Source organism: Choloepus didactylus, chromosome 4 (genome assembly GCF_015220235.1).
Source record: "Choloepus didactylus isolate mChoDid1 chromosome 4, mChoDid1.pri, whole genome shotgun sequence".
NCBI classification, from domain to species: domain Eukaryota; kingdom Metazoa; phylum Chordata; class Mammalia; order Pilosa; family Megalonychidae; genus Choloepus; species Choloepus didactylus.
In genome coordinates, this window is record NC_051310.1 from 147,622,474 (window position 1) to 147,638,660 (window position 16,187).

The 16,187-nt window shown below is 36.5% G+C and overlaps 1 protein-coding gene across 1 annotated transcript in view; it reads right to left on the reverse strand.

Moving 5' to 3' along the window:
* FMN1 (formin 1) overlaps positions 1 to 16,187 on the reverse strand; it is a 423,214-nt gene that overhangs the window by 181,791 nt on the left and 225,236 nt on the right. The window contains 1 exon segment of the mRNA XM_037834370.1: positions 714 to 801. Within this exon segment, the coding sequence (XP_037690298.1) occupies positions 714 to 801 (88 nt within the window).

The following is a 16,187-nucleotide window of genomic DNA, read 5'->3' on the forward strand; positions in this document are numbered from 1 at the left end:
TGAAAGATTGTCATTATCCACTAATGAGACAATCAGTAAATACGTATTTCCGGATAGATATACAACAGCACCTATGAGGTATCCTTATTCCCAAATTAAACAGAAATTAGATTAAGTATCTAGACCAAACTAACAGTTTACAGAAAACAAAGCGGACAGGAACATCAGAAATAACAGCATGGCGATATAATCAGCAAAATCTAAAATGTGGAAAACTCTAGAGAACAAGTGACATGGTTTCTTCAAATAATTACAAATTTAAAAAGATGGAGGGTGGAAACCTCTAGGGGAAAAGAAACTTGAGAGACCCATCAGTCAAAGACAATGAGTAAAATTTGTTTGGATTCCCTTTCAAACTAACTATAATTGAATAGAAAAATTAGGAATACATAGATAATCAGGGAAATGAGAACGATTTATTTGATGATATTGAGAAATTATTATTAAACGCATGAGGTAGGTAGCATTGCAGTTATGTTTAAAAAAGTGTACTTATCTTTTAAAGATAGTACTAACATTTTTAACAGATGAAATCATAAAATGCCTGGGATTTGCTTCATAATAATCCAGTGGGGTGGTAGGTGCTTTAGATGAAAGAAGAGTTGGTGGCTTTAAGGCTGGTTATTGGGTATACGATATTCTTTATGGCATGCCTCCTAATTTTAATTATGTTTATAATTTTTCATTAAAAAATGTAAAAAGTTGGAACTTACCTTGCTGGATATCCTTCATTTCTAAATGCAAACTAGATATCAAAATTCCCACAATTTGAGATCGTTTTCCATCTAATAACTTGACGATCTGGAAACAACAAAAAAAAATGAATATGAGCTCAAATGCCATCCAATATTTCAAAAAGCAAACCAAAAACATTCAGATTTTTTAAGATATCCTGATTGATGAACTAAACTGATGCTACAGATACTCTATTACAAATAATATTTTAATTTGAAAGTAACTTACCCACAATACAGACATTTTAGAAAATAAAGGACAAACACCATGCAAGATTCCACCAGCATAAAGCAAGTACCACAATCTTTACAATGTATTCCTCTGATCAAATGTATCTTAACCAAGTTTTAATTGCAACATATATGAAGTTTTATATTGAATGTTTTCACTATAAGGATATTTTCATGTTGCTACTTCTTGATCCACTTCATAGCCTCTGATCTTCCACTGAGTGGAGAGAACATTATGATTTTGACTTAACCATTTAACAGCCATATGGCCTTGGAAAAGTGATTTAACCTCTAGCAGATCTGCTTCTTCATCATAAAGTAGGACTAACTATTCTTAGTTCATACATTTATTCTAGGAATTAAATAACCATTTATGTAAAGCACCTATTATAGTTCTTGACATAGACTTATTTAAATAAAATTTCCATATTTGGGGAATAGGGTTGCTTCCTGTTTGTGCTAGTACTAATATAAAATTATAATATTTTGTGCATAAAGCTTTAGTTTTAAATTATTTAAATGTGTTCTTTTATAAAAATATATATGTATATCAAATCTTTAAGAATCTTTTTAGAAACTTCAATAACTTGTTGCCAATTATTTTAACCTTTATGAATATTCCATGGAGAGCTTTATAGCTTTGTGTTTCTCTAATCCTATTAAACTGAATCAGCTCCTATTTATATATCACAAAAATCAACTAAAGAAAAAAAAAAGTATCTTTTCTCTTGTGTGGCAGGACTACAAACATCAATAGGAAGTGCATACAAAATATTGCCAAATCTGATCAATCTTTTTAATGCACTCTGCAGGATAAAATGCAAACTGAATTGAACAGTCATGTTTAAGTACCTCCCATCTGGCTACTTATACACTTACCAAAATATAGGAATAAACTATTTCTAATAAACTATTTCTATTGGTACCATACCATCCAAGTGGTTTGCCAGCTGGACAATAAAAGGATAACATGAGTTTGTTACAAGCAAGATTATCTAATTACCTATCTATTGTCTAATTTCCTATCAATCTTGAATTGGATCGATACTATCAACCCATTATCTTTCCTTTCCCTGCTCAGAATGTTTATTTTCATACAGTTGTTAGACATAAAATATAGTGAATACTAAGCATTAATCCAGATGAAACAAAAATTTGATTTTTCAGTCCAATGTATTTACTTATTTCAACATTAGCCTTAGAGAAATATTCTTAGGGAATCAGAATTGTAGTAGTTTTAAAGAGAAACAAAGAAGGTGCTAGATATTTTTATTATTTTTTTAGGAGAAAGTAAAAGCCAAGGAGAAAAAGATTAAGTATAATCAAATATCTTCTTTAAAAATACAATTTCTGAATTTTTAGTAGAGAACCCAATTTAAAGACAAATTATTTTTAAAAGTCCAACACAAAATTAAAGAAATCCATACACATAAGTTTTATATAAATATTCAGCTATGTATCCATTCATTCAACAAACACCTGCTTTGCATTTCTTCCATGCCTGACACTGTTCTGGTCTCTGAGGATACAGAGTTGATTAAGACAGACCAAGTTCTTGCCCTCAAGAAATCTGTAGCTTAGTGATTTAAAGAATCACTTTGGTAAAATTGCTGTAAAGAGTTGAAAGGGCAAATAAAATTATCACCTGAACTAACTGATGAGCAAATTCAAAAGAAGAAGGGCATTGGGAATTTACTGGATTTATTCTTAATGTCCAGTACAGTGACTGACCAGACCATGGCTCCAACATACACAGAGATGCCAAGGAGATGGGAACAGAAATCAAATTCACAGCAAGATCGCAACTGGGTTCAAGTTTTTTCAAATGAACAGGTGTCAAGCTATCCAGTTAGGGCTCTGGAAATCCACAGTAACACATTCTGCCTACAGGAAAGACAATGATCAAATGCAAGTTGTCCTAACAGCTAATTAAAAGAAGGCAGGTGAGTTAGAGAAAACCCCAATTCAGCACTCAGGGAGGGAGAGAAAGCAATTGAGATTCTATCTGTCCTTGGGTGAAAACAAAACAAATAAACCCATCCCAACTTCGGTGTTGTGCCAGGATGAACTGATTACTAACAAAGCTAACTTGCCCATACCCCCTTATTTTAATAGTTTGGAAAGGATGTTACCTCAGTCAGCCACCCCTCGAGTTTTGTCCAAAACTGGCACATGAGGTATTTGGAAAGAGAGTGTTGCTTTGAGTGGAACTAAAAGCATAACAGTTTTGTTTCTGAAATGCGGCTCTGCCTCTTAAGAAGGCAGGGGAGAAGTTAGAGCATTTGATCTCTTCCCTTATCTGTATCAAATTTTCTGCCTCCCTTTGACTAGACCTTTAATACTCATACTATCCAATGTTTAAAAATATCCTTCCACGTGTCCATGCACCATCTCGTTTATTGTGGGATAATACCAGGCTCCTCTAAACCATCTAAATTGGTAGGAACACAAAGGACACTGAATGAATATGTGTTCTAATCCCTCTGAGCCTCTGAGAGGCAGATGCTATGTCATCAGCGGGAAAGAGAAGCCAAAAGGTTCTGGATTCCCTCTAACATCCTCTCAGTCCCCTATGTGTTGGCTTGCTTGGCTTTGGGGAGCACCAGAGTAAGAGCAGACCAATCTGGGACTGAGTCAGTCTCCTGCAAGACACACAGCTTCTCTCTCATAATTGGAGGATATTACTAAAAAAGTTACAAAGTAAAAAAAATCAGGAGTGAATAGGGAGTAAAAAAGAAAGGGTAGGGTAAATAATATATCTTTAAACATACTAATCAAGTTCAGCTATGCAAAATGACTAAAAGCAAACACATGGAGAAAAACAACATATTAGACTAACAAATAGATCATGGATTCTATCTGCTAAAATGTCATTTTCACCAGAGACTTTTTATATTGTGAGATCTTTTTGAACTTGGTCAGGGATTGGGCCCTGCAGCTTGTAGAGAGGAGGTATGGAGGGTAGGGAGTAGAAGGAAAAAAGGAAACTTGAGGACTGAAAGGGAGAAATAAAAGGGAGGCTCTGTGTTTCCTGCGGTCATGTTTTATTAGCTTCTGCCCAATTCACAACCTGGCCATGGGAATACAGATTGGAATAAGCAACATTCAACATATTCAAAACACACTTGTCAAATGATCCCCATCAGCCAGGGAGTAACCTAGGGACTGAAGGTGCATAAAATTCTGCCCCTGGAGAGCTGTCAGATTTATGGAAATATTTGTTCTGCTACTTTTCTTTTCTTCTCTGTGAATTTATTATTTTTAATTACAAAAGTAATAAATGCTTATTGTAATAAAATGCAAACTATATAGGATGTAAAAAAAATAGAAAGTGAAAATACTTCCTGCTTCCTTAATCCCACTCCCCAGATACCATCACAGGAAGCCGGGTTTGTCTCCTTCCAGACTTAATTAAGCACGTGTGAGCCCACATGTGCATAGAGTCTTATCTTCATAACAATGGGAAGCTATCCATTTTGTTCTACAACTCGTTTTTCTTATTTGGGAAAATATTACAGACCATCCTTCCATGTCAATACAGGCAGAGCCATTTCTAAGTATGTCACATAATTTAAGTAGTTTCCTATTGACAGATATTTAGGATTATTCTAAATTTTGTCAATTATTAACAATGCTGCAATGAACATCCATGCAAATACATCTGAGCTTATATTTCTGCAGGATCAATTTCTAGAAGTGGGCCAAATGCCCTGCCCATTTTAAAGTCCAATACACATTTCCAAATTGTTTATAATAGGTGGTATCAATTTACATTCCTGCCAAGTATTTGAGAATCTTTTTCCTGTTCCCCACTCTAGGTATTATCAATTTTTAAAATGTTGGCCAGTATGATAGGTTAAATGGTTTTTCACTATTTTATTCTGCATTCTAAATTACTTAATAGTAAGGTTAACATATGGTTTACTGGCCCCATCTTCATGTATCCAATTGTCCATTCATATCAGTTTTTCTACATTTTACACTTACTAAATCTATTAGGCTGGCACAGTACAAAGAAATTTAAATAAGGACATGGCTGAGTAGGAAGAAGAGAGAGATTAACAAAGAGGCTGTGTGTAAGAAGCCGTTTAAGGGAAGTAAAGGGAAGAGGACTATCTGTTACCACACTCCTACCAAGTATAAGGCATTACGCTCTGTGTCATACCAGCCAATTCAAGTCAACAGGGGTGAACTGGGGACAGTGAGCACCACAGTGTTGTAAACTTTTATTCCTTTGGTGGCCTCCTGTGGAGTTCCAGAGTGATAACAATGTCCCATTGCCAAGAGTCCTGAAAATGAGTGTGGTCATCTCACTGCTAGAGCATACACGCAAGGGGCCATGGAACAGTCATGCTCCACAGCTAAAAAGAACACTTTGTTCTGCTAAGAACTCTCAGTTTTGATCTTTGTGATCAAATCTTCCAACTACCTTATCTAGATATATGCCTATTATCTGAGGCATTTAGCTTTATAGCAAAATAGGCAGGAAGCAAACATTAGGGAGGCAAAAAGATAATAGTTAAGAAAACGGATGGAGAGAACAAGGAAAAGGAGAGAGAGCAAAGATTTGGAACAATGCAAATATTTTTTAAAGATGCTCAATTAGTTATCTACCAACAATTATTATGTTCTTAAAAGAATTTTTTAGGATTATTATGAAGTTTCAAACAATCAGAATCCACCTTACACATATCTTTCAATTAAGCAAAAAGTCTACTGGTTTTTCTTTTATTGCAATATATGCCTCCTTTGTAAGCTAACTTCTAAATAGATAAAGTTAATATTAAAACTTCCTCTCTGAAAAGAAAGAACATATGTCAAGAAGACAATATCAAGTATCTCTTCTGCCAAATCTATCTGCTTCGCTAACATATCCTGGGCTTGAAAGAAACCAAACTCAATTGCCTACACCTTTCATATTTGCATACTGAGTAACTAAACATATTGGCTGGGCAATCATAATGATTACTGGAAAAATCTTTAGAATCCTAAGTTCCCTGAGATTCGCTAATATTTAATATGCTTTTTATAGTAGGGAATTTTAATAATACATTAAAAAGTTCACCATAGAATGCAAACACAAAAGTCCTATCAAACTGTTTGTAATTCAAAAATTCAATCAATCAATACCAAGGTATTCTTCAAGCATTTTTGTTGTTATCCTGTGCTAGTCTAACAATTGTTTTTTAGTAGAATAGGTGGAGTGTCAGTGGTTCCTAACAAAATAATAGCTGAAGTAGAAATTCAAATAAAACTATATCCGTAACGATAACAGTCCTTCCCTCTAGCTTTTAACTTCAGCATCTGAACTGTCATGGCCCATTGGAAGGCTCTGAAAAGTGATCAGCTTTGTGCTCTGGTGGGTGAGTCATAAGGAGAAAAGACAGGAGTCCAGCTTTTCATTTCTAAACCAGCCCCTACTCATCACTGCACCAATGATGGAACACAGTCATTCCAGCACAACAGCACTTACAACACACCAAGCCTTCTATCAGTGCACAGTGAGGGATGTAAAGATTAAAATATATATATATATATATATATATATATATATATATATATATCCCTGTTCAATGGGAAATCAAAGTCTAGTTAAAAGGCGGAAACATATATAAACAATTCTGATATAAAGGAGCTACTTCCAGGGCTCAATAACATAAAGAGTTTCTACTGGTCCTCAGGTACATGATCCCTGAAAATGCCAGAACTCCTACTGAATGAGCATTTTGAATGACATGGCTGTTCCTGGTACAGTCTTCCTCCGGCAACCTGAAAAGCATCCCCAAAAGAATGGTCTATTCATCAGTGCCTTTATCCTGGAATAAAAATCCAGTCTCAGCTTCAGTAAATCTCTCCATGACAGAGAGTTGAGAGATAATACAATCAAAAAGCTCTCTAGACCATGAATCCCAAACTATGCTATAACCCACGCTCTGGTAATCCCTATCCAGAAAGGGCTCTTTCCATTCTGCAAAGCCACCAGGTGAAGGTTCTTGCAGGCATGAGGACCAGCCAACAGCAGGGGTTTTCACACAGTAGAGGGCAATGAGGCTAGTCTTCCATATTTTATTGTTGGAGATTAGTGGTATTCTTGACTTTATTAGTCTACCACTTTGTAATACAAATGCCAAATTAATGATTTTCCATGTTTATGTGGACCAGTAAGCAGAATGTATGCCTCGAAGCCCCTAACCCTACTTCATTCCATGTGGGTTTATACAAAGAAGTACCTATATCAAGCTGTTCAGGGAAGATATTTCAGACAACATTTATTGGATAGTACAAGTCTTTACAAATTTTTGCTTATCCAATGTGTACTCTGGTTAAATTGGACTTGGTGATGATATAACCCTCAGCATTGAAGATATCTGCAAATGTTGCCAAATTTATACCTCTGCCTTTGGACTGATCCAGAAGCCAGATATTTAGGGATGGACATTACCTTTATTAGAAAGTTCATACTTTCTATGAAATTATTAGGGCTACATTCATACAATGCACACATATTTATAACAAATTTCTATGAAAGTAAAACATAGTCCTATCTCAGCTTATTACAAACTAAACTTTTCATCCTATTTCTAGTCTACAAACCCTCTTGATATCCGCTTTACATTTTTCTTTGTCCTCGTAGATATTACTCGATTTGCCATAAACTTTAAAACCATTTTCTGGTATTATGTAATTTTTGGCACTGGAGTGTTTTATTTTATATCTGACTCAAATTCCTCATGCTTCCATTTCAAACAATCTTTTCTCCTCTCAGTAAAGGCAGATGACAGCTGGTCACTATCCCCTACACAAAGCCCCTTCATAAACTTCTAGACCATTATTTGTTTAATAAGCGATGCTTTACATCAAATCCTTAAAAATCAGTTTTGGCACAACGTTAGCAAGCTCTCAGTTTATCTTAGTCCTATCTGGAGTCAGCTGAACTTGGCAATGCGTGGACTTCTACTAGGTATAATTACAGTCTGGAGGAGAATGCAATTTGTGCAGCATTCCACTGACCTACAAGCTGACCTTGTGCAGGGGCAAATTCACAGGTTGCGTTAAACCCTATTAGACATGCCTAGTTTAAGGCAAAGCCTTTCCAGACTCCTATCGCATGCCAGGATTAGGGCACCTCATACATGTGGACTATTACATCGCCTAAGGGACTCTCGCAATCCCTTCCAGAAACAGGGAAGGCAAGCCCACACCCCACAATGTCTAAACCTGTACCTTGAGCCTGTGAATCCAAATCATTATGTCTCACATATGCAGATTTTTTTTTTTCCAAAAATCTGTCTCTTTGAAGAGGAATTAAGACAGAAATGGGAAGACAGATTTGCTACACTTGGAAAAACCACACCCTGGCCACTCAGAAAAGTCTTGCCAGTCAGACTGAGGAAATAATTCCTGCCAGCTCCAGTGAGATTTTCACATGTACAGAAAATCCATATATATCTCCGGCATTCTGCCTGAGCTTGGCAGAAGTGGCCAGAAGTAAAAATAAAAATAATGATTCTGAACAGACCACGAACACTGCAAGCATATTTAGCTGAGTTTGATACAGCTACAGAACAAAGAGAAACATAGAAGAAGCTGCCTTCTTCCAGGGAGACTTTCCTGTCTGAAAAGGAAGATGAATAATTTCTACACCACACCTTTTATAGCAGCCAAACGCATTCTAATCTGTACCAGGTTAACTGGGTATTTTGTTCTTTGGCTTGTTCTTCACATTTGAACTTTCTCAGTTTCAGTTATAATATTTCCATCTCCAGTGGAGTCTGTTTTATCTTAAAAGCATGGAGAACAGGTATCCTATCTATTTAAACACAGCTACATGGCTTATCACCAATAAACACATTCTGATCACTTTGAGCAAATAAATACGTATGAAAGTTGCTGTCTTTCCTGTCCAAATCACCCTCCCTTCATCAAAAATGAACACAAAAACGAAGGACCCACATGGGGGTAGAAATTTACTTTCATGAAAATGATAAATATCAAATATCCACGTGTGGTACATTTGCAATTGTATAGAACAAATGGGAACATGGCTTGCCTCTCTCAGGGAGATTTATCAAAATCTTGGGGAATACACAGAAGGTATACAATTTAATTCTCCCTAGAAAAATTCTAAAAAAACACTACTTCTATTTTTATGCTTCAGATTGGTGATATCTTTTGCTTATGCTTTATATCAACACTCACTGAATTATGGCTACTTAGCAAAACTACAGACATTAAGAAGTTGGTGTAAAAGTACATGCACCATGATGACAAGTCAGCTTTTCTTATGAAAAGTAATTCCTTAGATTTCTAAGTCACTGGCTTCCAAAGGGATCAAGGTGTCTTCACACTGCCACATCTTGGCTTAAGGTATTCTTATTGATTGTTGGGAAGCAGATAGAATCCTGTGTTAGAGATGTAGAAATTAATGCACCAATCCAAAAATGCTACAAGCTCTGAGAATGAGCCAATAATTTACTCTGGACACCCTGAACTCATAAATATAAATTAGTATGAAAGCCAAACTTTGGCTGGATTAAAGAACAGTATCTTCTGGGAATGAGTTACAGAATAGCAGAGGACCCATCAGAAAAAAATAAATGAGTTTTTATTCCCATTTAACTGTCACATACCTACTAACCCACATTGAAAATTCTTATAATAGAAAACTAATTTGGAAAACAAAGTAAGAATTTCCCAGTGGAAATTCCAATAAGTGACATAAGACAATGCAAGGCAATGAGGGATGGTAAACATGGATTCAGGCCTTTCACAAAAATATATGGGAAGAAACAACTGACACAATTGCTTCTTAATATCTGTGGCTATTCCTGTACCCTCCTGGCCATTTCTAGTGTTGCAGTGTCTGGAAATGGGACAGGTAAGCAATGACTGCTCGCAGCCCATGCCAGGAGCCAGTGCCAGCTGGAGGGAAACAGCAGAGCCAGAGTTGGCAGCCATCTTGCTTTTTCTTCTCAGGGAGAATGAATGTTTCCTTGGAAACATGCAACTGTTTCTTGATGGGTGCCCAGGAAAATAAATGCTGACTCAGGTTCCTTGATTCTCTGCTTCTCCGATGCTCCACTCCCTGCCACTCTTGGCATCACACCCAGAGAAGCTGGTTGGCTGGTTCCATGGTGCCCTATTATGAAATGTCTTCTGACTTGGTACAAACAAGCCCTTGCTGATGGCCAGCATGGCCTGGTACACTTCTGGGCAGAGTTCTCTGTCAACTGGCCTGATAATGCCATTAAAATAAGCTTTCCAAATGCAGCCTGATAATCTACCCCATTAAACTAAGCTTCACTTTTCTGTGGAACTGCTAGGTCTGAATCTCTTCCATGGCCTTATTTTTGGGGACACATTAAAATTGCTCAGATGAAGTTTACTTTAAGGATTTAGGCCCTTCACCAAGAAATGTGAAAAGGCAAATTGTCACCCTGTTCTGGCTCTGAGAACAGGTTTGGCACCCTGTCCCTTTAGTGATGAGACAGAAAACCTTTTTACTGGCTTTCAGGCCAATGAATTCAGCTCAGAAAACAAATGTAGAGGAGGCCACAGCAGGTGAAGGCTGTGGCTAGGATTGGGGTAAGGGTTTCAGTGGGGTGGAGGTAGGGGATATGGGCAGGAGATATCCCGGTAGTGTTGGGAACTTTACTGTCATGCAAAAAAACAAACCCCAAAACGTGACACGAATTTTTCCATATGATCACAGAGTCTTTGGGCAGAAATGACTAGAAGTTATCAGTGCATTCATTAAGCCATCTTCAGACAGGACCAAGGGACAAAGGTATAGATGATAAAATTGAATCTATTATTTCTTAGAGTTCAAATCCCCTTAAAGAACATTTGCTTGTAATGAACAAGACATGGTTCTAAAAGGTCTTAAACTATTGACAACTCACCTGATGAGGAACAAGTAGATAGAGAGCTATCTGGCAGGAAAAAAAAAAGAAAAAGAGAACATAGACTATATGGTATGAAAAGATCTAACTTCTGGTTAAACAACAACAACAACAAACAAAACAAAACAAAAAACCACCAACCAAAAAAATAGAGGCCAACTCTCCAAGCCTCTGCCTTTCAAAATGATGGTGTGACTGCTAAGCCAAGGTGGTCAGAAGGTGAGTAGAAACAGGTACTTACTTTGGGACAGATGTGCATACCATCAGAATATCCTAGAAAAAGTCAGTTCCCTAAATTTAGGTAGCCTCCAGCCACGATGGCTAAAATCTCCCAATCCAGGATCTTCTTCCACATATGTAACGCAACCTTTAACCTTTAATGGCACGATGACAGATTTATTTATTTCCATTTTAGAAGGGATGGGAATACAATTGTTCGTTACTCAGGATATAACTGGGGAAAGATGTCACAGGGTCTTCGAGCCAGGTTGTCGTTTTTTATTTTAAATTTCTATACCACAGATTTCAGTTCCAACCACCAATCTGCATGGCTATCAAAGACCGACACAGGTAATGTTCCTTCTCCTCCCATTCTCACCCTGCTGGATTATCAATAAGAAGAAAAATCCAAAGCGTTTTCTTGACTATTCATAATTTGCATGGGCAACATACCCATCCCACATACCCATGTATACCGTAGGCAAAACCCTTAAAGCAATTTGGTGGAAAGGCTAGAAAATTGTCCATAGTGTAAGGCAATTAAGCATTTGCAGGATATTCTCTGAAAGTTTAATGAATATGTGAATTAGTAAGGACCCTGTTAAAAACACAGATTCTGATCAGAAGGCATGAGGTGGGGCTAGAGATTCTGTAGTTTTAATAAGCTCTCAGGTGAGCTTATCCCACTGGTCCATGGACCACAATTTGTGTAGTGAGGTGACCACAAGTGAATGTATATTTTGCTATCACTGGTCCTTAGCCCGGTGCCTAATAGATAGGATATATGTATTATTTACTCACTGATTCTCAGAGTTTTTAATGCTAACAGATGGGATATGTGCCCCTTTCTCTATCAACCTCCATGGAGTCCTTGCCTAGAACTATGTGCTCAGTAAAGAAGGATGACTTTCCCACATTAGACCAATTCCAAGTATATAAATAGCCGAATTGCCTCCTAAAGTCTCTAAACAAAGTTTGCATGACCTCTGGACTTCCTATCTTGTCTATAATTTCTCATTTAATATAAAGACCTTGAATCCAGTCTCAAATATATCCATGGTGGTTCAAATAGGGACTTTCTCCCAAAATTTAGAGTGTGTTAGGCTTTTGAGAAGAACACATGCTAATAATTACTCCAAGCTGGTTAGAGATAATGGGTAACGGAAAAGTTATTATCTTCAATGTCATCGTATGTCTTTGATATGATAATCATTGCATTCAAGATATCAGAAATGATGGATGGCCTTTGATTTAGAGTGTATCCATGATGCAAATTACCTGGTTCTTTCTCATTCCTGCTTAGAAGGTGAAGAGCTAGCTAGCAACAGTAAGCACTCCTAGCTTCAAGGCCTTGAGCTGCTGAGCAGCAAAATCTTGTGACAGAACTCAAAGGGAACCACTTCCTTCTTTAAAGATAACTAAGGCTACTTTAGATTCTCCTTTCATGGACAAACTTCACCTATAACAAGTTCTCACATAGTCTTAACTTGCAGTTATTACCATAAGAGATCCATCTGGTTTATAAATTGTACACTGTTAAAAACCCAGGTCATTTCATCCTCTTAACTTTCTGGATAACAACAGTTGACCTAAGTTCCTCATTTCTTCTAGTAGGCTCATTGAGTTCCTTCCATAAACACAAAGATTCCAGGAAATATTGGAAAAAAAAAAAAAGAAGAAAGATCAGAGGGGTGTGTGTGTGTGTGTGTGTGTGTGTGTGTATTCTGCTAATGCCTAGGGTGTAGATCCCAATATATTTACCCACAATTATTTTTATCATCCTCCTTCATCTCATAGAACTATGATGAGAAGCGAGCATATTATACTCTAGTCTCAGTCTTCCATGTGAATGGAGTAATATATAATAATCTAAAACACTTACTCACCACCATCCATAGAGTGTGAGCACCTGCATCCCTTCTGACTAAAATTATGAGTAATATGTTCCCTGAGCTTCTCTCATATGGACAAATCACCTTCCGCTGAGAAGAGTGTAACAAACACATGCCCAGTATCACACAGGATATATGACTTCTAGTCTTGTGTCCTTGTCCCTAAACTACATCTCCTGCCAACAAGAATCTACATTCCTAATTAGTTATGTTGCAACAACAAAATAGCCCCCAAACTGTGAAAATAAAAAATACTTTGATATCTAGGTTGGCAGAGTCAAAGGCCTTTCCGCTTCCTTTTCTCCTATAAAATCAGCCCAAAATGATGATACTGAGAATCAGAAACACAAAAGTCAGTGAAAGTAGGAGACATCTTGAATTTCACAACAGAAAGTGTAAAGGGAGAAGTAGCTGAAAGAGAGGTAAATTCCTTGACAGAATGGTGGAAGGACAAACCTAATTGTTTGCAGAAGGCAGAACCCTGGGTATGCACAAATTAGAGGCATCTTGTACAAGGGAAGACAAGAGTGAAGTAGTGAGCTAGAAGTAAGGGGGTTATAAAGTAGTGAGCTAAAAGTAAAGGGATTATTTAAGTTTGTATATGGAGCCATTAGGTGCTTGATCCATTATCCCACCTGTCATATGATCAGGAAACATAGTTTCTAGAGAAATTAAACCAGACATTCTGTGGACTCAAGGACATCAGGCACAGAAGACGATGTGGTTGAGGTCTTGTACTGCAATGGAGCGATTAATAAAAATTTGCAACCTTCCTTGGCTTTTCTCTCTCAGAATGCTATCAGTCAGGGCGGTGCTCCACTTTCCAGCTACCAGATTACTGGAGAAATACCATTTGGAAAAAATGTTTATGAGCAAAGACAAGAAAATCTTGTCATTTGGGGTCTGCAACTGCTTCCCCCATGTTGACAGCTAGCATGAGCTTCCAACCAGCTTTATAGAGCCTCCATCTTATATGTGAAATAGCAGCTAAGGACCACCAAATAGTTGAAGCACTCTTCCAACATGAAAGACTTAGATCAAAACCAACAAACATAAAAAAGGGACTTGGAAGAAACAGAAGCAAGAGAAAAGTGAAAAACAAGAAAAGAAAAGAGAAAAGGAGCTTTCATAAATTAAAATATAATTCTGAAATAGTTATTACACAGACTGGGACATCTTATCATAAAGTTAAATAGAAGAGATAGAAATAGGTTTTCCTGTCTGGTCCTGAACTCCAAGAGAAAGCTTTCAAATTTTCACCAGATATGATCTTTGTCATTTTTTTTTTCCTGAGGTCTTTATGAGGCTCAGACATTCCCTTTAATTTATGAATCATTATCAAATTTAAGCAAATGCTTTTCTATCTTTTGAAATAATCATATAGTTTTCCTCCCTTAATCTATTAATGATCTATTAACTCAACAGATTTCCTGTTTTGAATCAAATTTGTCTGTCTAGAAAAAACCCTATTTAACCATCAAGTGTTATCTTTCTATGTTGCTGGATTCAGTTTGCTAATATTTGGTTTAGGACCTTAACGTCTCATCTATATTTATGAGAGAAACTGGGCCTGTAGTTTTTATTTTACTTTCTGTCCTTGTCTCATCGTGTTATCAAGATTATATAATTGTTATGAGTTTAACATCATTTTCTATTTTCTAAATTGTTTTGTGTAAGAATGAATAACCTGCGACTTGAACGTTAGGTGTGATAAAACCTTCTGGGCCTGGTACCTTCCTTGTGGGAAGATTTTAAACTACTGATCCAATTTCCTTAATATTTCTAGGACCATTCCAATGTTCTATTTCTTCTGGAATCTCTTAGTAATTTACAGTTTCCTAGGTATTTGTTTATTTTATATTTTGCATTTATTGACAAAAAGTTGTTCATGGCATTCTTATACATTTCTATTGCATTTGTTGTTATGGTCACTTTTACTTTCCCAATCTTTACTTGTGGCCGTAAGCTTCGTTTATGCTTGCTTTGCTCAATTTTGCCAAAAAGTTTTTGAATATTATTACTGTTTCCAAAGAATAAATTTTTAATTACAATGATCCTCTGAACTAAATTTTAAAAATATATATATTAATTTCTATCCTCATCTTTTAAAATGTACCAGAGGTTGAACTATATAAAATTGCTAACATTTGACCATATTTGACTTGCAGAAATAGCTTTTCACCCGGCTCAGTGTAATATTTCCTTCTAATGAGTTTGGTTTATTTTGTTTTTATTTCCTAGCTATTAATTGTGGAAGCTTATTTTTGACCTATCTTTTTCTTTTTGAATAGAAGCCTTCATGACTATACATTTTTAGCTACATCCTGAGTCCTGATAATATTTTTATTTTTTGAATTCTGTGTATTTTCTAAAATCCATTATGATTTCCTCCTTGACCTATGACTTATTAACAGATGTGGCTAAATTTTAAAATATAGGTTTATTTTGTTATTGACAAACAAGGTACCTTTTTGCTATTGATCTGATTTCTAACGTATTTTCATTTTGATCAGGGGATGTAGTCTGTATGAAAGAGTCCTTGAAATTTGTTGAGATTTGCAGGCCATTTCTTAAATCTTTAATACTATTGGCTTTTAAAATTATATTCATGTATTACTGTTGATAAAATTTAATAAAGGATAGTTTAGTCTATTTCATTATTAATATAGAAACCAACCTAAATTAATACAATACTTTAAGAGCCTCATCATCACCTAAGTAATCCATTCTACACGTTTATGTTTATTTATAGCCTATCATGTTCTAAAGGATACTATCAGAAGTCATACTTAAACACAGGTTACGAGAGCCAAATAAAATTAGTGCTAAAAATTGGAGGCAAATTTGATTACCACCACCTTCTAAGCTTAGACTAGTTATGACTCTCAGTGCATCAGGTGTGCCCGAGGAAGCAGCTGATCTGAAACCAGGAGTTTAGGACTTGGCAATAGCCGTGTCACTGGCTTCTGAGTGGCTATGAGGGAAACCCCAAGTTATTAGCTGGTAAGTGTGGACTCTCTGTGCTGGTCCATCAATCCCACCTACCTCCCTCTCTGTGTACCTACAGCCTCATAGGCCTCCTTTGGTGGCAACTGAATGACCACGTCCTGTAGGGCTGGATTTTTCAGGTATCTATTCGTGACCTCTCCAAACCCAAAGAGTATACGTAATAAGTACATAAAAGCATGTGGCCCAGTTTCTCCAATGAC